Source organism: Boleophthalmus pectinirostris, unplaced genomic scaffold (genome assembly GCF_026225935.1).
Source record: "Boleophthalmus pectinirostris isolate CB_2022bp ecotype Guang Dong unplaced genomic scaffold, ASM2622593v1 HiC_scaffold_6, whole genome shotgun sequence".
Taxonomy (NCBI): Eukaryota; Metazoa; Chordata; class Actinopteri; order Gobiiformes; family Gobiidae; genus Boleophthalmus; species Boleophthalmus pectinirostris.
The window spans coordinates 35,401,281-35,426,792 of NW_026571447.1; the positions used below are offsets into that span (position 1 = coordinate 35,401,281).

At 40.1% G+C, this 25,512-nt stretch overlaps 1 protein-coding gene across 1 annotated transcript in view; it reads right to left on the reverse strand.

The window, feature by feature from the left end:
• Window positions 1–25,512, reverse strand: part of ascc3 (activating signal cointegrator 1 complex subunit 3) — a 323,589-nt gene that overhangs the window by 91,524 nt on the left and 206,553 nt on the right. The window contains 1 exon segment of the mRNA XM_055163753.1: window positions 4,175–4,366. Coding sequence (XP_055019728.1) covers window positions 4,175–4,366 — 192 coding nt within the window.

The following is a 25,512-nucleotide window of genomic DNA, read 5'->3' on the forward strand; positions in this document are numbered from 1 at the left end:
TAAAAAATTCCTGTATACAAAAATAGCTGTAAAATAAAAGAAGAAATAATACATATTCCCTTCTTCTCATTCAAAAATAAAACAACTCTACTCAAGCTCATTGTTGCTTTAACTCTGTTAACTGTACAGTAAACAGAACCATGAGCTCCTTCAGCAGAGGAAGCTCAGGAGGTTCCTTAGTTTAGATGCATGTTCCTAACCCGCGGTAAGGAGCTCTGATGTATCCCACAATCCACTGCGCAGATCAAACCGATCATTTCTAAACACTACTGTACAAGTTTTACACTGCAGCAGATTATTAACTAAAATCTTCTGCATAAATAAACTTTATAACATATAAACCATAACTATTAGAGCCACACCAACCTGTTTGAGATTATAATGTGTTTAATGCAGCTTTGTGCATTTGTTTACATTTTACAGAAACAAAACTTAAAATCACATGGCTTATTTACATAAACTAAAGCTCTGAAAAAACTGCTCGCTCCTTGTGTGCTGATGCGATTCAGCTTCTGTCGGACTAAAAAAGGACACGACTCAGTGGAATATGCGTGTTCTTTCTGTGACAGACGATGTGCTGCTGATGGTGAGTCTGTAAATGGTGGAAAAGGTTTGTGGTGCTAGAAGCTTTTGGTTTCGGCAACTTTTGGCATTCAGGGCATTAGTGAGTACTGAATGAGACAAGCGGAGGGGGAACAAACTCTAGGAGGCGGAGGCGAAAAGCAGAGCACGTGCAAGCAGGGAAAAGCAATCAGACAGCAACAGGAGTCCAGCCCGTATTACATGATCATTATATCCACAATGTAATGTGTGTATTTGTACAGGCCCAAGAACATTTGTGTGATATTGGTCACACATGAGAATGTCTGTGTTTACTAGTGTGTAACCAAAATTTTATTTTTCATGAGTTGTGTATATGTTAGTTGTGTGACTGTAGATCAGTGTGTTGTGTATCACCAGAAAAACATGAAATGGAAATTATTTTCGTTCCAATTAGAATTTTAACGGCTACACTGAAAGAGAAAGGAACTGTAATAATTAGTGATTATCTCGAAAACGTTTAATATTTTACTCTACAAATGCATAGAATTATAAATACATAATAATTTTTCTGAGATTTTGAGACACTCCCGTCGCTCGAGTTCGATCCTTCGCGGAGTTATGACCAAAAATGCATATTTGACCTTGGTTACCTTGACCTTCAGGTGACTTTGACCTGTAACATCCAGTGTACCCCGGTTATGTGTGTGCCAACTTGTGTGATGATTGGGTGAAAATTTTAGGCCGCAGGTGGTTCAGAAATGACTTTTCAATTGAACCATGTGACCTTAAATGACCTCAGATCATCACCAAACTTTTTTTTGTGGCATCAGGCACGGGGGCTTGACCCACGTACTAAATTTGGTGACAATCGGTCCATAAATGGCGGAATTATCGTGAGTGGACAGACACACAAACACACGCATAAAGAATCCATTTTGTGTTTAAAAAATAACTCGATATATTTAAATATTGAGATATCGCCCACCCCTACCCTATACACAAACAGTAGCAGTAGCAGTAGTTTTAGTAGTAGTAGTAGTAGCAGTAGTAGTAGTATTAAGAAGTCTGTTCAGAATACAATGGTTAAAAATGACTGTGATATAAATTTGATAGTATCTGGCTCGTGAGTTGGCACGGTTTCTGCTCTCGCTGCAGAATGGACAGAGAGGGACATTTGTGGAGGGTAAAAGTGCGTTGATATAAGATTTAAATGTTCTTGGCATAAAAAGTGATGGAAGTTTGAAGAGAAGCAGACTGTGAATAAGTCGTGGGAAAGAAACGCGTGGGAAGAAAATGAACTTAACCGCATCTGATACAAGTTTTGCAGTTTATGTCATGTAGTTTCAACATCTTTTATGTGGTTATCTGACGGCTCTGTTACATTACTACTGTTCTGTGCTTGGCAAGACACATTTACACATTTTAACCTCGACTGTGCGACTGTGTTAAAATGGTAAGAGGCAGTGGAGAGATGGCAAACAATTTGTAATAATGAATGATTGAGTCCAAAAACAAAGGCATGCATATATTGTTTAAGTGAAAAAGCTTAAATATAAAGTAGCACTGTGGAAATATTATTAGAAAGAGACTGGAAATGGAAAGAAACACTGAATGAACAATGAACAAAATGAAATGTACATTTCAGTAAACTGAATATTTCAAAATTTATTTGACATAAATCGTAAGCAGACGTAGGGCTGGGTGATATGGAGCAAAAAATATATCTCAATATATTTTGCTATATCGCGATTAGGGATGGGCATTCAATGAAGTTTCATTAATCGATTGTCGGGAGAATTAACGACTGATTATCGAATAATCATTAATGTTGTTATACTAAAATGGTCATTATTATACTATTACTAATCTGCCTAAATAAATTCAACTTTACAACATATAAACCATAACCACTATAGAGCCACATCAGCCCGTTAGAGATTATAATGTGTTTAATTCAGGTTGCGCAAATCTCACAGAAACAAAACTTAAAACCACATGACTCATTTGCATAAACTCAGTAAAAAAACAGCTTGGTCTGAGTGACAGCGAGCTATGAGAGCCGCTCAATTTAATGGACCAATAAAAGGAAATTAAAACCTGAACATTTGCATCACTTTATTAAAAAAAAAAAAAAACCTGGATGGCCACAACAGGACGTGGAAAACGGACGTGTCTGGGGAAAAACGGACGTTTGGTCACCCTACGCTATGCATAGCAACCTACATTCGGTTTGTCGATTAGAAATGAACGTAATCGCCGAAATTCTTAATAATCAGTTATCGATTAATCGACTAATCACGCCCATCCCTAATCTCGATATACAAAATATATCTTGATATGTGTACAGGAAAAATAACCCCCTAAAACTGAAAACTGCAAAAATAAATATGACAAATTCCACAAGTTCTTTTTTATTGAAGTGCAACAGGTCGGCAGTTCATGTAGGAACAAAGTGCTTCTGCCACATTTAAGCTTTTTACTGGTACCAACATTCGGTATTCACAGCAGTAGTGAGGAATGAATGAGACACAAGCGAGCAAAATCAGGGAGGTGGGAACGTGTGGGGGCGACAACAGAGAAGGCAAACAAGCGAATCAGCGAAATAAGAATTGAATATACGCTTTTTATAGATATATACGATATGTCAGAATCCATATCGAGTTTTAAAAATATCTCGATATATTTAAAATATCTCAAAATCGCCCACCCCTAACCAGACGTCTCTATTTACCTATTTACCTCTATTTGTCTGCGCGCTGGTTCTGTGCCGGGAAAGTGAGAATGCACTGTGGACTACAGGTCCAGATCTGCTCCGGTCCTGCGCACTCAAGAACCGCGGCTGGTTCCGAGGTGGTGCAAAGCATCCAACTGATGCTTTAACACCAACGAAAACGAACCGAACTAAGAGCTTTTGGTTCAAATGGACCAGGTCCGGGACCAGACCGCAGGCTCAGAGCTCACGGCAGGGCTGGAACACGAAGCTGAGGCTCGGACCCCGCGGAGGCTCGGAGTCAAAGCTCGGAGTACGCTCTGGTCCCGCTCTGGTCCCGCTCTGGTCCCGCTCTGGTCCCGCTCTGGTCCCGCTCTGGTTCCGCTCTGGTCCCGCTCTGGTTCCGCTCTGGTCCCGCTCTGGTTCCGCTCTGGTTCCGCTCTGGTCCCGGTCTGGTCCCGCTCTGGTCCCAGTCTCAGTCCCACTCTGGTCCCGGTCTGGTTTCGAACCTGGATCAGTCCTGGTTCAGTCCGTACGTGGTGCAAAAGTCCGGCATCGCAGTCACTGAAGTCACGTAAATGGGAAACGACCGTCATCCGTTTTTTCCATTCTTCGCTTAAATACAAAATCGAAAATTGAAAAAACGAATTGTTTTCCGTTTTTTCATTTTGGGTTTGGAGACAAATAGTGAAGAAAACTGTTGTTTTTTCGTTTTCTTATTTTTGGTTTTATATTGAAAAACGAATGATACACGGATTCTTGTGTTACGAGATCTTGTACCATCCCAAATGACCAGGATGTTAAGAATGTGCAAAACGTTTACAGTTGTGTTTTCATATTTTAAAAAATCAGGTACAGCATCTTCAAGCCCCGTCAGCCCCCAAAACAAAAACTCATAATAATAGAGAAACCCGCTCGTACCTTGATGATAACGGCGTGCGCGGGCAGGTTGACGCCCCAGGCCAGTGTGGCGGTGCAGACCAGGACTTTGAGGTACCCTTTGGAGAACATGCTCTCCATCAGACTGCGGTCGGAGCGCAGCATTCCCGCGTGGTGGATCCCGAAACCCTCTGGAAACATCTCCTTCATCTGCTTGTTCCTGGAGCGCTGGACCTGAAGAAAAACAACAACAAACAAGAGAAAAGACACTTAGAACAACACATATTCAGAATGTTATACAGTACAATCATATTATACTCTGTTTGTTGAACATCTTTGCCAAAACTAGGGATTCAACCAAGAACTAGTAATCTGTGCGTTCTGGAAAAGTCCAAAACGGCCATCTGGTCTACCTGCTGTCGGCTGTACAAACAGCAGAGGGCGCTAATACGACAATTTACCCATTTGTCAAGCATAAACTGTACAGGCTTAAAAGGCGACAAAGAAGAGTGGGTTATTCGTTGTCAAAGATGTCGAACAGAAAACGTAAGGAGAAAGGTGGAAGGGAAAAGGTTAAAGACAAAAAACTCACTTCAAAATGTGTGATTCAGGTATTTTTGTTATTAAACAATCAGTAGTTAATCTTTGTGTGTTTTCTTCAATTATTTCATTATTGGTTTATTGAAGTGATTCATTATTAATTATTTAAATTATCAACCCATCTAACTTTTAAATATTTTAGAATCGCTTTTGGCTTTACTTCGGCTTTAATCAAATGCGTTCGTATACACACCCATGAAGCAACTCGCAATATACACGATCTTTTTCTTACACTTTGGCTCATAAGTTTTACTCAGAAAATGGTCTGTTGAGACATTTCTGTGTAATATAACATAGTTTGAGTGTGAAGAAAGAGGATGAGAGAGCTGTAGGGGGCAGTGTGGGCGGAGCTACGTACTGTCTCTGCTGGTGGAGGCAGAACAGCATCGACACAGACATGAGGCGTGTGCAGTGAGACTCAGGAGGAAAATAAACCATCAAATCATCATCAAAGAAGGAACAGTCTGATAGTATAACTCCCCTAACGCTCTATATTAAGAGTAGACTGGCTATATGATCAAATATAAAATAGTCTGAGAAACTCTGTTCTTATTTTCACTGAATTCAAATTCTGAGCCGCAAATCACTGAACCAAATGAACTAAAACACGTCACATATAAACTGGGAGACACTGGGGAAATCAGGGGCCACAGGGGGGCTCCAGTCACAAAAAAACTGTCCTTGTGTCCTTAGGCAAGACACTTCACCCACATTGCCTAGTATGAAAGTGGTGCGAGCGTGAGTGATGGTGGTGGTTAAAGGGACCAATGGCGCAGATTGGCATGGCAGCCGCGCTTCCGTCAGTATGCCCCAGGGCAGCTGTGGCTACAATAGCAGTTTACCATCACCATTGTGTGGAGAGAAAAGAATAATGAATCTATAATGTTCTGTAAAGCGTCTTTGTGACATATGTCTGTGAAAAGCGCTATATAAATAAAGACTTACTTAATGTATTTTGTGTAATGTTTCATTCATATCATAGTCTTATTTATTATAGCAGAAAAAAAATGACATGAGTTTTTTTGTTTTTGTTTTTTTTTGCATCTTAAAACATCAAAATCAAATTGATATTGTGACCAGTGAATCGAGATAAACATCAAATCGTGGGAAAACTGTATCACTGCATTCTGAATAGTGATGACACATTTAAGGCCACATTTAAGAACACATTTTTACAGTAATTATCTCCAAACGTAACCAACTGTAAAGCGCGTTGGGCATCTTGAAAGGAGCAATATAAATGCAATCAATCACTTTATTTAATCACACTGGATCTTCTCTGTTAAAATACAGCAGTTACACTCCAGCACGATTCACCAACTCACAGAACGAATGCAGGTTTTTCAATGCAATTTTCAAGAAATAAAAACACCGTGGACCATTCAAGGCGACGCATTCAGTAACATCTCCATGGAAACGAGCATGTGGCAGACCCCCCCACCAGCAAAGTTACACAGTGCACCTTTAAATGAGGCTTTAGACCAGGGGTGTCAAACTCATTTTGGTCCGGGGGCCGTATCCAACCTACTTTGATCCCAAAGGGGCCGGATCAAAAAATTATTGGAATATAAACCCCAAAAATAACAATAAGATCAAATATTTGTGCAGAGAAACACAAATCTATTATTGAAATCTTTTCTAACTGATGAACTTTTTCTTTTACAAAATATTATAATATTATGAACAACCTGAAACTTTAAGAAAAATGCAATTTCAACACAAAGTTTTAACATGAACTTGTATGTAAATAGGAATAAGTCAATTTTTGTTGGAAAATCCTGCACTCGGCTTCACTTTTCTCATTTTGACATTTTTTCTGATGAGGGTGTCACGGTCAACAGTCAAAACGATCGTCCTTTAAGAGCGTTTGGAAAGAGACAAGTCTTCATTTGTGCTGCTCTGGTGGGAGGGGCCACGTACAGAGACGCTGTAGATGCTGCTGTGATAAACACCGCAGAAAATTACCAATATTTTAATAGAAAATATAATTAAAATATTTCAGTAGAAAATCAGCCGAGGGCCAGATTAAAGGTCTTGGAGGGCCGGATCTGGCCCCCGGGCCATATGTTTGACACCCCTGTTTTAGAGGGTGTTTTTTCCCTTCTGTATGCTCCCTCACTCACTCCCTCCCTCTTTCTTTCCTCCCTCCAACCTCCTCAATCTCATCTCTCTTTTTTCCCTTTTCCTCTCTCCATATATACATCCTCTTTCAAACTCCCACCTCACTTATTTTTTTCCTCCTTCCGTCTGCTCTTTCCCTTACATCTTTCCGTCAATCTTCGCTCTCTCACCTTCCCGTTTCCCTTCTATCTCACTCTCCATTCCTCCCTCTCCTCTCCTTTTCCCCTTCCGTGTGTTTTCTCCCTCTTCCCTCCTCTTCCCCTCCTCCCTCTTTTCTCTCCTTCAGATAGAGACGTGTGTTTGAGTGGCAGCCGGGCCGTGACCTGTCCGAACCGGAGGGACTCCCCATCAGCGGCTCTATCTCGTGGTCTGTGGGTCTAAATGGAGGTCAGCCCCTTCACTCCTCTGCTCCGCACACACACACACACACACACACACACACACACACTCGCAGAGGCAGCGCCGCTCCAGCTGTTCACATCTGGAACAATAAAGAGCGCTGGCAACATCTGGAGAGGCTGAGTGAAGGTTTGATGGGCCAAGACAAACCAAGTACAAGAGGTCTATAAACGCCGGCCATTACAGGTCCTATATTATGCTAAATCTGTGTTTTTGAGCGTTAAACTGTCATGTTTCCTGATCAAAAACGAACCGAGGTTATATGTAGGGGTGTGCAAAAATATCAAAATATCTTACTGTTTAATGTGATGATACAGTATCAATATCGTGGGCTGTTGTATCGATATATCGTCAAGAGTATTTTTTGGTTTATGGAACTTGTTTATGCATCACATTTGTCATTTTCTCTGTTCTGATCATTAAAATGTTTGTGTTTCATATGAACTTTGCACAAGAAGTGGTTTAATAAAGACTTTTTGTATCAGTCAGACATGATTTACACACAGGTGGGTCAGGACTAAACCAGGACTAAACCAGGACTAATCTTGGACTTGAGGGAGAGAACCCAGAGCAAAGCGGTGTCCCCAAAACGCGATCGGGCAATTGCCGCGATTACCTTTGTGAGGTGCGGAGCTGAGTTCACGGAGCTTCCTCCTGCGGTCACCGCCGAGCCCGTCCTGACAGTGAGTCCTGTTTCAGTCCTGTTTTAGTCCTAGTTCAGTCCTAGGTTAGTCCTGGTTTAGTCCTGGTTTAGTCCTGGTTCAGTCCTGGTTTATTCCTGTTTTAGTCCTGTTTTAGTCCTAGTTCAGTCCTGGTTTAGTCCTGTTTTACTCCTGTTTTAGTCCTAGTTCAGTCCTGTTTTAGTCCTAGTTTACTCCTGTTTTAGTCCTAGTTCAGTCCTGGTTTAGTCCTGTTTTAGTCCTGTTTTAGTCCTGGTTTAGTCCTGGTTTAGTCCTGTTTTAGTCCTAGTTCAGTCCTGGTTTAATCCTGTTTTACTCCTGTTTTAGTCCTAGTTCAGTCCTGGTTTAGTCCTGTTTTAGTCCTGTTTTAGTCCTAGATTAGTTCTGTTTTAGTCCTGGTTTACTCCTGTTTTAGTCCTAGTTCAGTCCTGGTTTAATCCTGTTTTACTCCTGTTTTAGTCCTAGTTCAGTCCTGGTTTTAGTCCTGTTTAGTCCTTTAGTTCTGTTTTAGTCCTGTTTACTCCTGTTTTAGTCTTAGTCTAGTTAGTCCTGGTTTAGTCCTGTTTAGTCCTGTTTAGTCCTGTTTTAGTCCTGTTTTAGTCCTAGATTAGTTCTGTTTTAGTCCTGGTTTACTCCTGTTTTAGTCCTAGTTCAGTCCTGGTTTAGTCCTGTTTTAGTCCTGGTTCAGTCCTAGGTTAGTCCTGGTTTAGTCCTGGTTTAGTCCTGTTTTAGTCCTGTTTTAGTCCTAGATTAGTTCTGTTTTAGTCCTGTTTTACTCCTGTTTTAGTCCTGGTTCAGTCCTAGGTTAGTCCTGGGTTAGTCCTGGGTTAGTCCTGGGTTAGTCCTGGGTTAGTCCTGGATCAGTCTGTGGGGCAGGCAGCGCAAAAGTTTGATACAATAACAGACTGAATGATCGAAAACAATGACATGGGTTCTGTAAATATTGAACCAGAGCGTTTTTAAATGAAGGGGGCTGACGTAAACTGTAAGAGGATCTGAACGGAATTAAACACTGTTTGAGATATTCACGAAAACTGAGATGAATGCATTTAAAAGGTAAATAATAACCAGTGAAGTTGAGCAGAGGCACTAGGCGGTATCTTTTCTAACACGGCTTAGAGCTCACAGAAATATATTTAGTGTAATATAGGACCTTCTTAAGTCGTGTGCATTCCCAAGTCAACACACACACACACACCTGCTTATGTAAGTCTGGTTCTCGTATCCACATCCTCCACACTAGGCTCCTGGATTCTTCCCTCTGAAGTCATGGTTCGGTGTGGGCCAGCGCTAACCCCTTTTCAGGCGCGATCGTGCGAGCTGGGGCGGGTGGGTAATTGAAATGCTACGGTTGAGGCTTTGCTTTGAGCTGTCGCGGCGAGTTAGCGGGCGGCCTGCGGTGGGTAATGTGAGGTGAGTTAGCGCTGAAGTGTGGAGGGCCAGGGCGGCATTGGGGATGGCGTAGACTTCGGCTCCCGTTCAGATCAGATTAGGCCCGGTGTCTGAGTGTCTATGGGCTGAACCCGCCGCAGACAGCCACCTGACAACACCACTCAGCCTCCATCACCGCCGCGTCGAGGGAGCGCAGACCGGGGCCGCTAATCACACTAAAATCGCCCTCTCAACCGTCGGGTCAGTGAGAAAGAGACAAAACAGACTGAGATGTAAGCAACGGTTCTTTTAAATAACAAGGAAGCGACTATATCACATTTAAATCTAATCTACAGGCGAGAAATAAAAATACAGAAACCTGAAAGTCTAAAGCAAGGGAACCGGGTCTGAAACAGGTCTGAAACCGGGTCTAAACCAGATCTAATCCAGGTTTAAAACAGGTCCCATATCTAAACCAGGTCTAAAACAGGTCTAAAGCAACGGAACCAGGTCTGAACTAGGTCTGAACTAGGTCTAAAACAGGTCTTAACCATATTTAAACCAGTTTTAAAACAGGTCCCATGTTTAAACCAGGTCTAAAACGGGTCTAAACCAACGGAACCACGTCTGACCCAGGTCTGAAACAGGTCTGATCCAGGTCTGAACTAGGTCTGAAACAGGTCTGATCCAGGTCTGAACTAGGTCTAAAACAGATCTAAACCATATCTAAACCAAATCTAAAACAGGTTTAAAACAGGTCTCATGATTAAACCAGGTCTAAAACAGGTCTAATCCGAGGAAACGAGGTCTGAACCGGGTCTGAACCAAGTCTGAACCAGGTCTGAACAAGGTCTGATCTAGGTCTAAAACAAGTCTTAACCATATTTAAACCAGTTTTAAAACAGGTCTAAACCTGGTCTAAACCATATCTAAACCAGATCAAAAACAGGTCTAAACCAACGGAACCAGGTCTGACCCAGGTCTGAAACAGGTCTGAACCAGGTCCCATGTTTAAACCAGGTCTAAAACAGGTCTAAACCGAGGGAACAAGTTCTGAACCAGGTCTGAACCAGGTCTGAACAAGGTCTAAAACAAGTCTTAACCATATTTAAACCAGGTCCCATGTATAAACCAAGTCTAAAACAGATCTAAGCCATATCTAAATGAGATCTAAACCAGGTCTAAACCAGGTTCCATATTTAAACCAGGTATTTACTATATTAAAACCAGTTCTAAAACAGGTCTAAAACAGATCTAAACCAAATTCAATGTTTAAACCAGGTCTAAAACAGACATAAACCATATCTAAACAAGGTCTAAACAAGCTCTAAACAAGGTCTAAACCAGATCTAAACCAGGTCTAACCCAGGTCCCACGTTTAAACCAGATGTACAGCAGGCGTACAGCAGGACGTGTTGTTGGGCGCTGATAGTCGGGTGCTAATAGTGCCAGCCTCTTGTCGCTGGATGGGCAGAGAGTGGGAGTTTGAGTTGGCACTTCCACAGCTCTCTGCTCCAATATCAGGTTTTATTTTAGCTCCGTTTGAAGAGGATATCCACTAGAACCTCCTGCAAATTACCTGCTGCACGAGAGGGAATTTGTGAATTTAACAGGTTATTCACAAAGACAACAGCAGAATAGGCTCGTGCACAGTTCAGCTCATTTGCATCGTATTACCATAACATAAGGACTCCTTCAGAAATGTGTAAAATAGCAAAGCTGTACTCCACTCAATGAAATAGGCTTGGGAAATAAGGCGTGCATAACATTAAAGTGGTGATAGATGGGCTGTCTGAAAATGAGAAGGTTGGTGGTTCAATTTTACCTCCATAGATTCTGTTTCATTAGGCGAGATACTTAAAAAATAATAATAAATAAGGAATAAAATCAAGCCAATTGATAAAAATGAGTCTAAAGGAGTGATTTAAAAGTGATACTGATGGTGCGAGCCTTTTCTCCTCAGGCAGGTCGCTCCAAAGCCCGGACTAAAAAAGGCTCCATCACCTTCATCCGGAGCCTGGACTTTGGAACAGCCACAAGGACCTGCCTGAGGATCTAGGTCTGCGGGAGGAGGGCAAAAGTTCTGTAATTTAACTTAGACCTAAACGAGCTTTAAAAGTGATCGGTAAAATCTTAAAATCAATTCTAAAACACACACGCAGCCAGTGAAGGGACGTAAAACAGCGTCATGTGAGGAGCCGAGCTGCTGTGGGAGATGGATTTGGAGTCAAGGCCGGAGAGGAGGAAGGTGCAACAGTCTAGACGGGTGTTAGAGAATTTTTATGTTATAAGCATTTCTCATGTAAAGGTAATCATGATGTAGTATAAGTTATCAACAGTGAGTGCGTATACATGCACATCAATAACCCGGTTATTAGCCATACCCCGGTTATGTCAGTATTCGGGTTACTGTGTTTACATGCACACTGAGAAACCGGGACACTCATATCCGCGTATACATGATCAATGGAGTATCCTGGTTTCTTGACATAATCTTACAAATGCGCAGGCGCAAAAATTAACTTAAATCAATTTCATAAACCAGGAAAAATACAAACCGTGAGCTTCTTTAGCATAAGAAGCTAAGGAGCTACGAGATCTCCCACAATCCACTGTGCAGATTCTTCATTAAAATCTTCTGCATAAATAAACTCAACTTTACAACATATAAACCATAAACACTATAGACACATCAGCCCGTTTGATCAGATCATTCAGCTGTGATCACATTTTTTTACGTTTTACAGAAACGAAACTTAAGACCGTTTGGCTAATTAGCATAAACTGTTAGCGGCGATAAAAACAACTCGCTCCTTGCGCCGCTGATGCGATCAGTTTCTTTTGGACTAAATGACTCGACTCTGTGGATTATGTGTGTTATTTCTGTGACAGAAGAGGTGCTAATGATGGTAAGTGTGTTCCGTGCATATAGAGTATAGGAGATAGTTCATGTTTTAGCTTTTCAGCGTCACACGAGTGCAGGTCGTACGAGTGCAGATTGTACGTGTGCAGGTTTAGCGCAGCTCTTTATTTTACAGTCATTTCACTCGTTTGGTCACTTTATTTATGTTGGTCAATTTATTTATGTCACTACTGTTGTGGTGAAAGGCTGGAAAGTGTCTTTTGGACGCATGCGCACTCAACTTTATGTTGCAGTAACCGGGATACTGCGTTTACATGCCACAAGTATCCCGGTTACTATCGGAATAAACCAGCTACAGTAACCCAGTTTCTAATAACCGGGTTACTGCCATAACCGGGTTACTGAAACCGGGTTACTGTGTTTACATGCACCATGAAGAAACCAGGATACTCAAAAAACCCGATCATAACCGGGTTATTGATGTGCATGTATACACACTCATTGGCTTTTTGTTTTACTTGTTTGTTGTGTTCAAGCTGTATCAGGTGATCTTGCTGATGCACTGGCTGACTCATTAAAGATAATGTACCGGGAGAAACAAATAGTAATGGTAAACATCATGAGGTTAACACAGAACTCTGGGGAATTGCTAGAAGCTATCTACCACCTGGAATGTGAAACCTGTGTATAATGGGGGCTGTGTCAGTGGAAGCTTGTCAGTCATGAGACAACATGTGAACAAAAGGTACTGTATTCAAAGTAACCTACTGTATGCTAATTGTGTGCTCTACAATAAAAGGCCGATGGAGAGAAGAGAGCTTCAGTTAGGATGAGACAGGCAGCTCTCTCCTACTCCTTGCGCAAGTAAAACCAACCACTGTGTCCCTGGCGTGTTCTTTAATATTTGAGGTCGGGGTCAATTCCCTGACAACGGGAGAAAATGAGCGCGTGGATGACTTTTTCAAAGATCAGGGCAGAAGAGGATAGTTTTGATTTTACTAATTGTGCGGAGGTGGAGAAAACAGGACTGACTCTTTTTACGTGAAGGTGATGTTGATGATGTTGGGAGCGAGCGGGCAGAGACTACTGCTGATGTGAGAGGTGGATTGGGGAGGATCGATTAAAATTATTTCAGATTTGGAGCTGTAGAGTTGCAGGAGGTTCTGTGCCATCCAACTGCTCATGTCACTGAAGCTTAAAGGTTGTATAGAGGATTTTTTTGAGGGAAGAGAAATACAGCGACAGTCCTTGTGCACATTCAGAATTACTGTTGAAGTGACCTGTCTAGAAGTAATTCAGCGACCGACGCGTCAGTTTTTAGACCCTTCATCTGCTTCGGTCGCGCCATCGCTGGACGAGATCTCCAAGAATCACCTCAGTTTGGCTTTGCTACTTTTCCACTTCTCTTCTTCTTTCAGCGACCTCAAAAATGGACTTTCTTTTGCGGTGAACCGGTCGTGGATTCTCGTCCGCTGTCGCGACAAATTTTCTGCGAAATGCAAGGAAGCGACAGTTCGAAAAAGCCTCTAAGAACCGCTGCGTAAACCACATAATCCCCGCATGCCTACGAGTCAGTTATACTAGGGAGTTTGATTGACAACCTAACAGCCAATAGAAAATGAGGGAGCCTCTGATGTTTATCACTACGTCCACAGTTGATAGATTTTCGTTCTTTTTTTTTTGTTCATCATAATTACAAAGCTGCTGCATCTCTGTAATGATATTTTAATCTTTCACTGACAGTTTGAAACAAAAAAAAATCCTCTATACAACCTTTAACACACAGTTTAATAGGGGTGTGCAAAAATATCGGAATATCGATATATCGTATCGTTTAATATGATGATACAGTATCGATATCGTGGGCTGCTGTATCGATATATCACCGAGAGGATTTTTAGGTGTGTTTTACTAAATTATTTTGTTACAGTGCTACAGTTTTGTTGCTTGTGGAGTGAAACCAAACTCATTTATGCGACACATTTGACATTTTTACTGTTTTGATGATTAAAATGTTTGTGTTTCATATGAACTTTGCACAAGAAGTGGTTTAACAAAGACTTTTAGTATCACAGCCATGATTTAGCCTTTATTTTTTATTGAACCTATCGAATCGATTTGAAATATATCATATCGAATCGAAATTGCACTGTATCGACATATGTATCGTATCATGGCCTGTGTATCGAGGTATGTATCGTATCGTGGCCTGTGTATCGAGGTATGTATCGTATCATGGCCTGTGTATCGAGGTATGTATCGTATCGTGGAGCAGGAGGCACAGCTCATACAAAAAGTGACACAGTGCAGCTTTAACTATTTTTAGGTAAAGAAAATGAAGTCGATGAGAAATATAGGTTTGTATTTCTGAAGGCATAACACGTTGAAAAAGGAGACTCAGTAAAACTTGGTAAAAGTTTCTATGCCCAGAGAAGTTAACTTTAAATTGTCTTCTGTTTTGGTGGAGAACTTTTTATCCCTCGTTTTGACCTGAGCAGTTTCAATACCTTTTGTCTTTTCTCTACTGCAGTGGTCAGTGTAAGCGGATAGGAGCCCGATCCAGCGGCGTTGAGCAACTGAGTGCAAACGAGCTCTGCAAGAAAAACCTTAATAGTGATTTTGGTGTGGATTTTACAGAAAAGATAATCAAGTTGTAAATAGAGTTTTTGTATCGGAGAATTCGATCAGAAATACTATGTAAAAGACTTTAAAGAGGCTGTGTTTTAATTCTAAACACAGTAGTAATAGTTAATTTGGTCATTTTGCAGCACTACAAAACAAAAACAAAACAAAACCTAGACTAAAGCCCCGTGGGTCATGACCGAAAGGGTTTTGGCTCCCACCTGACCTGTTTTGAGCAGAGTTTTCTCCGAGGAGCCGCTTTCAGATTGCTGTACCTGTTAAACCAGGTCCCATGTTTAAACCAGGTCTAAAACAGGTCTAAACCGAGGGAACCAGGTCTGAACCGGGTCTGAACTAGGGCTGAACCAGGTATAAAACAAGTCTTAACCATATTTAAACCAGTTTTAAAACAGGTCCCATGTTTAAACCAGGTCTAACAGAGGTCTAAACCATATCAGAACCAGGTCTAATACAGGTCTAAAACAGGTCTTAATCATATCTAAACTAGATCTAAACCAGGTCTAAACCAGGTCCCATGTTTAAACCAGGTCTAAACCAGATCTAAACCAGGTTTAAACCAGACCTAAACTAGGTTTAAACCAGGTCCCATGTTTAAACCAGGTCTAAACCAGTTCTAAACCAGTTCTAAACCAGGTCTAAACCAGGTCTAAACCAGGTCTAAACCAGGTCTAACCCAGATTCCATGTTTAAACCAAGTATTTACAAGATAGAAACCAGATCTAAACCAGGTCTAAACCAGTTCTAAACCAGATCTAAACCAGGTCTAACCCAGATTCCATGTTTAAACCAGGTATTTACTAGATCAAAACCAGATCAAAACCAGATTTAAACCAGGTCTAAACCATCTAAACCAGACCTAAACCATGTTTAAACTAGACTGTAAAAGACTTTAAAGAGGCTGTGTTTTAATTCTAAATACAGTAGTAACAGTTAATTTGGTCATTTTGCAGCACTACAAAACAAAAACAAAACAAAACATAGACTATAGCCCCTTGGATCATGACCGAAAGGGTTTTGGCTGAAGTAAAAACTAATTATAACGCCAAACATTTTTAAACAATTACAGAATTCCAAGAAAGAAAAGCAGCGCATGAACAGCAAGTTTGTGTTTATAATTTCACTGACGACTTACTGTAGGGTCATTGCACGACAAATCTCTGAATGCCCCGCCCGACCGTCTCATTTTTGACCGATTTGACTGAAAAAAATTCTAGGAGATTCACACAATTTCCAACAGGAAAAGTCCCAAATTTTAGCTCCCAACTTTTTATAGTTTTGTCAATAGAAAATATTTTGTCAACTCCTCCCTGACCTGTTTTGAGCAGAGTTTCCTCCGAGGAGCCGCTTTCAGATTGCTGTATCTAAAAACTTATTTAAGGTCGGTTCTTCAAATTTTCAAGGGTTAAATGTTGCATAGGGCTTTTTAAATATAAAGAAAAACTAACTAACTATTCAGTGGACATGAATTATAGATAAACTTGTGTTGCTTTTAATCATCACTCAGTTTGTTCCATATACTAACCCCTCAAACAGAAATACAATACTTATAATACTTTTTTTCTTAGTTCTTATCTTAACTTTTTGTAAAAGATGCCAGTTTTTTTGTTTTGTTTGTTTTTTCCATTTCCATTTATGATCGTACAATCTAAAACTAACAAAACTACATTTCTTTTAAAAGATGCCAGTTTCTTATTTTTGTTTATTTTTTCTTCTATTTATGGTCGAACAAACTAAAACTAACGTTAACGAAAGCACAAAAGTTTATCGTTTATGATCGTACAACATAAACCACAATGAGAATGAAAGTATTTACAGATTTTTTTATTAACGAAAAAAACTAACTATTCAGTGGACATGAATTATAGATCAACTTTGGGAACTTGTGTTGCTTTTCATGTTCCAAAGAAGAACAATATTTACCTCTTTTTTGTAAATCATCACTCAGATTATTCCATATACTAACCCCTCTAACAGAAATACAATACTTATAATACTTTTTTTCCTTAGTTCTAATCTTCAATTTTTTTTTTAAAGATGCCAGTTTTTTGTGTTTTTTTGTGTTTTTTTTTCTTTCATTTACGGTCATACAAACTAAAACTAACCCTAACGAAGGTACAAAAGTTTATACAATACTTATAATACTTTTTTTCTTAGTTCTTATCTTCATTTTTTGCAAAAGATGCCAGTTTTTAGTTTAGTTTATTTTTTTCTTCCATTTATGATCGTACAATCTAAAACTAATGTTAACGAAGGCCCAAAAGTTTATACAATACTTATGATACTTTTTTTCTTAGTTGTTATCTTAATTTCTTTTAAAAGATGCCAAGTTTTTTTGTTCTGTTTGTTTTTTTCTTCCGTTTATGGTCGTACAAACTTAAAATAATGTAAACGAAGGCACAAAAGTTTATCGTTTATGATCGTACAACATAAACCATAAACTAGTTACAGATTTTTAATAACGAAAAAACTAACTAACTATTCAGTGAACATGAATTATAAATAAACTTGGGAAAATTATGTTGCTTTTCATGTTCCAAAGAAGAACAATATTTCATTTTATTCATCACAAACCAGGAAAAAAAAGCAACTGTAATTCCGCCAGACCCCCCACCCTCTTATAAAATGAAATGAAGATTTTTTTTCCACAAACTACTTCTTTTTAGAGCAGTTTCCTCTGCATTTGCTTAGGCCAGTTTGAGAAGAGATAGTCAGATAGGCTGTTTTCTACCTAGTGAAAAAGACTAGCTGGGGTCATGCGAGTACAGGCACAGAGGGAGAGCACGCTGTTGTCTTGGAGCTAGTCTGGGTAATAGTTGTTTTAAAGCTGTTGTTTTAAGTAGCAATTAAAGTGTAAATGAAGTCGCTTTGCATTACCGCACTCCCTCGGGCTTCCACTGCCTCCATTAACACTATCAGACTCGTTCTATCGGATACTGTCTCTCAACAAGTTACTTCAGCACCACACAAAGACTCTTCTGTTTAACATTAACAACTTCTATTTAAATCTGCACTGTGGAACTTTTATAGTGGGAGGTCTACCACAGGAATAAAAAAAAAAAAAAACGTGAAATTCCCTGTTTACCGCTGCTGAAACTCGATCATGAGCAGATTCAAACTTTGCTTTAACTCAGATGCCAGTTTTATGTTACCGTATTTTTCAGACTATAAGTGACAGTTATTTTATACCTTGGGTGGTCTTGCGATTTATACTCCAGTGCGACTTATATGTTAAAAATTATCACACTGGCAGCCGTGAGAGGGCGCTCTAGGCTTGTGTGCTCCTCTCCAACTGTGACTTCGCACTCTACTGCTCATGTCAACTGCAGAAGAAAGAGAAAGAGCCTTTGTCCAGTCTGTATCATGTCAGTCGATTGCACCATTACCTCTGCACCACTGAATATTTAAAATTTAAACAAACTTATAAAGGTGTCAAACATAAGGCCCGGGGGCCAGATCCGGCCCTCCAAGACCTTTAATGTGGCCCTTGGGTGATTTTCTACTAAAATATTTTAATTATATTTTCTATTAAAATATTGTTAATTTTCTGTGGGGCTTAGCATATCAGCGTCTGTACGTGGCCCCTCCCACCAGAGCAGCACAAATGAAGACTTGTCTCTTTCCAAACGCTCTTAAAGGACGATCGTTTTGACTGTTGACCGTGACACCCTCATCAGAAAAATGTCCAACATGAGAAAAGTGGAGCCGAGTGCAGGATTTTACAACAAAAATTGACTTATTCCTGTTTGCATACAAGTTAATGTTAAAACATTGTGTTGAAATTGAATTTTTCTTAAAGTTTCAGGTTGTTCATAATAATATAAACATATAATAAGAAAAAGTTCATCAATTAAAAAAGATTTCTGTAATAGATTTGCGTTTTTCTGCACAAATATTTGAAGTTATTGTTATTTTTGGGGTTTATATGACATGAGTTTTCTGATCCGGCCCCTTTGGGATCAAAGTAGGTTGGATACGGCCCCCGGACCAAAATGAGTTTGACACCCCTGTTATAAAGACATCTGAAACCATCCTGTCGGGATTCAGAAAGGCCGTGTTACGTTTGGGCACTTTTTGGCTTTTCCCTGTTTTTTTTAATTGTTTATATTTTTTGTAGCATTTCTGCTTTGTTTTGTTTTTGTAAGTTGGTTATGTTTCTACAGAAAGAAAAAAATAAAAGAACTCTAATCTTTAATTTGGTCTCCGTGTCCTTTTATAAATATGTTGAGACTCATCTTCCTGGGTCATAACAGGTCGGAATAATTCTAACTGGAACTGATGCTGAGTCTGACGACAGCGACACAGAAGAGGAAGCGGCGCTCTGTTTACCTCCGGACATTGTGGAGTTGCTCCGAGAATGTGTGAGTGACACGGAGGATGAAGAACTGAATGGATTTAGTGATTTGGAGTGAGATGGAGAGTTTGTTAAACTTGTTCTGTTCTGTTGTTTATGTTATATTTATCTGAAGAACTGTTCATATGTGACGTTAACAGTCTGTTGTTCTCTGTTCTGTTGTTTTTACTAGAACTTGCCTTTCAATGAAATGAATGAAATGTCAGTTCCTGGTCTCTGATTTTATAAAATACGTTTCCCCGATATATCGATATTTCAATATTTTTGCACATCTCTAGTTGACACCCTCTTGATTATTGATCATTTGTGGTTTCTGCGAGCTAAAGCCAGTGGTTATATGAAAAAAATACAGTTGACAGGCTGATGTCAACTAGTTATACACTATGTTGTTGCTACAAAATGGTCCCAATATTTTTCAATCCCCTATGATATTTATTCCTTTCTTTTTCCCCGTAAGCAGACGTATTTTGTTTTGATATGCACTGATCATGACGTTTCCCTGACTGATTCACCTGTCAATCATGTTCATCTGATGTCACGAAGATTCACAGGAGACCAGACTCACATCCTCATTTCATACAGATGCATCAAGAATTTCGGACATTTTGTATGTGGCGCGACAACAAAGTAAAATCCCGATCCCTCGCTCAACCTTGGTTACAAATTTAAAAAGTCAACGCCAAAGCAAAAAGCACCAGCTGTTCAACAAGAAACACCTTCCACTGCAAAGAGACCAAGACGTGATGTTGCTGTAAAACCACAAGAACAAGAAAGTGCAGCTCAGTCTGTTTGTCTTCTGCTCCTCTCACTTAACAAACGGGATCTCACTGCAAACTCGGGATGATTTAGGCAGTCAAAGGCTTTCCTTTTTGGTCCTTCCTGTGGATCAATCCTGCCCATCGCCTTCACCTTTCACTATTTTTTAGTTCCGTTGGGAAGGGAAACAGTTTGAACAGAGGTTTGCAGTCACACACATCTGATTCCCTTTTGCAAGTTATGGAGTTCGCAAACAAATTTCTCGAGCCGTTTTCCGCTGTTAGGATCCAACAACAACCACGCAATTAACGATGTCTGAATCCCAAAACTAAAATATGACAATATCAGAACCAGAAACAAAAGTGATATGGTTCAAAAGACTAGAAAAGATCGGTTTTGTCAATAGACGCATCCCACTGAAAAACAAACACGGCGATTTGATGCTCACTTTTTCAGATAATCCTTCCCAGTGTGCATTTCGCGATGACCGGAAGTCCGAAATTCTTGATGCATCTACTGGAGTAATGATCCCGGGCAAGGGCAGACGTCTCCGCTGCTCAGGCCACCGCCACCCTCCATTTTCCCTATCTCACAATGACAAAGCTGCTAATTCCTTTACTGACCCCTTGTGGCTATATTTAGCATTTCTGTCCGCGCGTTTCTATTTAAAGCCTTGATGTGTGTTGTCACTCCACTGTGTCATCCTATTTCCAGCGTCTTTGAGTTCAGCCTCATTGTTGTTGATGGGTCTGCCGCTCCGCCGACAGCTTGTCAACAGATCAGAGCCGACCAGGCAGGCTACACTTGTAAAAATAGCCTCGAATGAAAGCAAACAGTCGAATAATGAGGCCGTGCGGTGTCCCCTGAGGCGCTTCAAGTCACTGGTGGGCTGGAGCTCGGAGGGGGGCTGTGAGGGGCTGTGAAGGGCTGGTGAAACTAAATGAAAGGACCACATGTGAAGGGAGGAGATGTGGCTACAAAACACAGCATATTGAATAGAATAAGAAAATTTTGGAGTAAAAACCAACTATGTTATGTGTTAAAGTTAAGGTTTGGGACTGTACAATGAAAACACAATTATTAGTTCACAAATGGGCCCATATTACACTATTTTATGATCCAGGGTTAGGTTTAGACTGCAGGGTTTAATGCTCAATTCAGATTTTTTAGTGAAATCCCTGTTTACCACTGCTAAAACTCGATCACTAGCAGATTCAAACGTTGCTTTAACTCAGATGCCAGTTTTATGTTACCGTATTTTTCGGACTATAAGTCGCACTTGTTTCATACTTTGGATGGTCCTGCAACTTATACTCCAGTGCGACTTACTGTATTTTCCACGCGCTCTTAAGCCTCTAACCCCATCAGAAAACGTTTGCGCCTCACAATCCAGAGCGCCCCATACACCTTCCTTCCTTTAAAGTCCAGTGCAGTTTATTTGTGAAAAAAGTTCGAAAATAGATCATTTAATGACAGTTAAGGTTTGGGACTATACAATGAAAACACAATTATTAGTTCACAAATGGGCCCATGTTACACTATTTTATGGTCTATGGTTATGTTCAGACTGCAGGGATTAATGCTCAATTCGGATTTTTTTGTGAAATCCAATTGTTTTGTGAGGTCGTTCACATTTCCAATTTAATGCGACTTGTATGTGATCTCCAGTGTGAACTTTAAACGCCCCAAAAGTGTCAAGGATGTGTGTTTACGGAAGTCGACTAAACATGGACGCATTGAGCACCTGGAGATTTTAAAGTTGGTGTCGTTCCGGAGCGAGAACCTGTACAACTTATTTGTTTTAAGGAGGAGATTGAGAAGGAGAAGGACGAGGTTTTTGGCCGTGACGTTTCGTGGACAGCGGCAGCAACGTGCGTAGAAAGGAACGTGTGGATGCGGAGTCGTGGTGGGATTGAGATGTGCTTCGCTGCTTCACTGACACGGAGTTTTCCTTTGACGAGAAGAACGTTTTTGTACATTTGTGACGTATAGGTGGGATGAATGCGACCTGACCGTTCAGACTGAAGTCGCAAGTCAAAAGATCGGATATGTGTCGGTTTTAGGAGCAAATATTCGAGTGTCCTGGGTCACATTTGAAAAAAAAATCTCATCTGTCATTAAAAGATCAGATACAGATCACATAGGGGCGAAAAAATCTGATTTGGGTCACTTCAGGCTCATCAAAACAACACAGCACCGTTTTGTTTTGTTTCATTCACACACGTTTAACACGCAGACCTGCATATATTTATATTTTCTTCTCTCAAACTGGAGACACTTCAGCCTCGTGATGTCATATGGTAATAAATGAAGAGCTCTGCTGTGTTTTTAAACTCCATAATTGGATGATTTCAGCCCTGTAATTGCTGATCTCTACAGAACTAACAGTAAAAGGAGATGTTAACTGGAAAACTACCGCATCATGAGCTTTGGAGATGTCGACAAACTAATAATAAAAGGTTACTCAAACATGTGCGAATGAAACAAAACAAAAACTAAGGAGAATCAATTTTGCGTGAGATAGGATCTTTAATATTATTTAGTTCCATGTTGGAGAATAACAGAATTAATGTTATCAGATCAAAAGCAAGTCAAATTCTATGGTTCTAAGGCTATAACACCATGACAATATAGCGTCTCGATGTTTCATATAGTCTTTAAATATGTTGACACAGCAGTTGTTGCTTAAACCCCATCATGTGTAAGCATCACTGAGGCTTATAGAGACAATACTATGTGTAACGCAGTGCTCCAAGTCTCCCTGGTCCCTGTAAAACATCTACAACAGGTATGTAAGGCTACACAGTACGTACAGTCCCCTATAAACCCAAACACTGACACTGACACCTACTGGAACAGACCTCTTGCATCCTCCAGCGTGTCCCAGAGCAGCTTAAACACATGATTTAATTAAGAATCACTCTCGCCACAGCAATATTTCTACTTTCTACATTTTTATAGCACCTTTTAAATGACACATCTGCTTTTTCTGTCAGTTTTGGAGGACTACTCAGTGTCTGTATTGTAAACATTGCGACAGTACCGTGCGTGACCAGCAGGTGTCTCTTCTCCTCCACCGTAGACGCTCTGACACTTGGGCTGCTTTGCCTTCAGAGCAGCTCTTAAGGCTCGGATTTGGATATTAAACCTACAGCTACAGTGTTGGCTGTGAACACCGGAGCGAACGAACGAACATCTCACTCAGGATCATCAAAACTGGAAACATATTAAAGTATTTTTAGAAGGTTTCGTTAAAATGTAAGAGTCGTACACGATGATTCTGTGAAAAGCACTGATTTAGTCGATTATTTGTTTGTACAATCGTGCGTTCTTCACATAAGATGACGCAAAGATGCAATTCTAGTGCAAGGACATACAGTATGCAGTGTTGGGGAGTAACAGATTACATGTACCAGAGTTAAGTAATCAAAGTACAAATTATGAGTAACTGTATTCAGTTACAGTTACTGTTTCAGTGAGTGGTAATTGGATTACAGTTACTTTGTTGAAATAAATGGATTACATGGTGGTATTTTCCTGTTTTCACATTTTGGGCTATATCCCCTTTTTTTTTTTTTCTTCGATAATTCCACTCATTGCTGGACACTAAACCAGGTCTAAACCAGATCTAAAACCAGGTCTAAACCAGATCTAAACCAAGTCTAAACCAGATCTAAACCAAGTCTAAACCAGGTCTAACCCCAGGTCCAAACCAGGTCTAAACCAGGTCTAAACCTGGTCTAAAGCCAGGTCTAAACCAGGTCCAAACCAGGTCTAAACTAGGTCTAAACCAGGACTAAAACCAGGTCTAAATCAGCTCTAAACCAGTTCTAAAACCAGGACCAAACTAGATCTAAAACCAGGTCCAAACCAGGTCTAATCTAGGTCTAAACTAGGTTTAAACTAGGACTAAATCAGGACTAAACCAGGTCAAAACTAGGTCTAAAACCAGGTCCAAACCAGCTCTAAAACCAGGTCCAAACCAGGTCTAAACCTGGTCTAAACCAGGTCTAAAACCAGGTCTCAACCTGGTCTAAACCAGGTCTAAAATCAGGTCTAAACCTGGCCTAAACCAGGTCTAAAACCAGGACTAAACCAGGACTAAACCAGGACTAAACCAGGACTAAAACCAGGTCTAAACTAGGTCTAAAACAGGATTTAACAGGACTAAACGATGCTGTGTGGACGTGTCTCCTCGTCTTCTATCAATAATATTTTTAATTTGGTTCAGTAAATTCTGGGCTTTTTATTTCCTTTTATCAGACAAAACTTATGTGAAGATTTCCTCGTCTTTGCTTCTCTACAGCAAATCAAGTAATCCAAAGTAATCAGATTACGTTACTCACTTTAAATAATTTAATGGATTATGTTACAAACTACAGTTTGGTGTATGTAATCTGTAGGGGAGTACATTTTAAAAGTCATCTTCCCAACACTGACAGTCTGTAACACTACACACGTACTGTGGCAGAAATCAAATCACGGACCTTTGTGTTACTAAGCAAAGCGCTGCCAGACGATGTAAACATTTTAAATTACTACTTACTATTTTATTCAAGCTACACGGTAAATAATATAATCATACATTATTCTAAAAGCGCTTTCTCAGCCGCTCAAAGGCGCTTTTCAATGTCGCAAACTCAGTGGTACAAAGCTGTTCTTTTAGCCACGAGGGATGTAACGATATCCAAATCTCACGATGCGATATTTATTACGATATTCTGAAGAGGCTGATATAATTGTAGATGGGATGCTTTTTTGCTTTTAAAACACCATGACGAGATTTTGGTGTGAATTATTGCCGTGATAATCCCAAAAATTCAAGTCAAAAACAGATTTCTTCGTGTTTGCACTGAAATGAATCATGGGCAGTGTTGGGAAGGTGACTTTTAAAATGTATTCCCCTACAGATTACAGATTACATACAACAAAATGTAGTTTGTAACGAAATCCATTAAATTATTTTAAGTGAGAAACGTAATCTGATTACTTTGGATTACTTGATTTGCTGTAGAGAAGCAAAGACGAGGAAATCTTCACATAACATGTTTTGTCTGATAAAAGAAAATAAAAAGCCCAGACTTTACTGAACCAAATTAAAAATATTATTGATAGAAGATGAGGAGACACGGTCCACACGGCATGATTTAGTCCTGTTAAATCCTGTTTTAGACCTGGTTTAGTCCTGGTTTAGTCCTGTTAAATCCTGTTTTAGACCTGGTTTAGTCCTGGTTTATTCCTGGTTTAGACCTGGTTTAGTCCTGGTTTAGTCCTGGTTTAGTCCTGGTTTAGACCTGGTTTAGTCCTGGTTTAGTCCTGGTTTAGACCTGGTTTAGTCCTGGTTTAAGTCCTGGTTTAGTCCTGGTTTATTCCTGTTAAATCCTGTTTTAGACCTGGTTTAGTCCTGGTTTAGTCCTGGTTTAGACCTAGTTTTAGTCCTGGTTTAGTCCTGGTTTAGCCCTGGTTTAGACCTGGTTTAGTCCTGGTTTCAGTCCTGGTTTCAGTCCTGGTTATAGTCCTGGTTTAGACCTAGTTTTAGTCCTGGGTTTAGACCTCATTTTAGTCCTGGTTTTAGTCCTGGTTTTAGTCTCGGTTT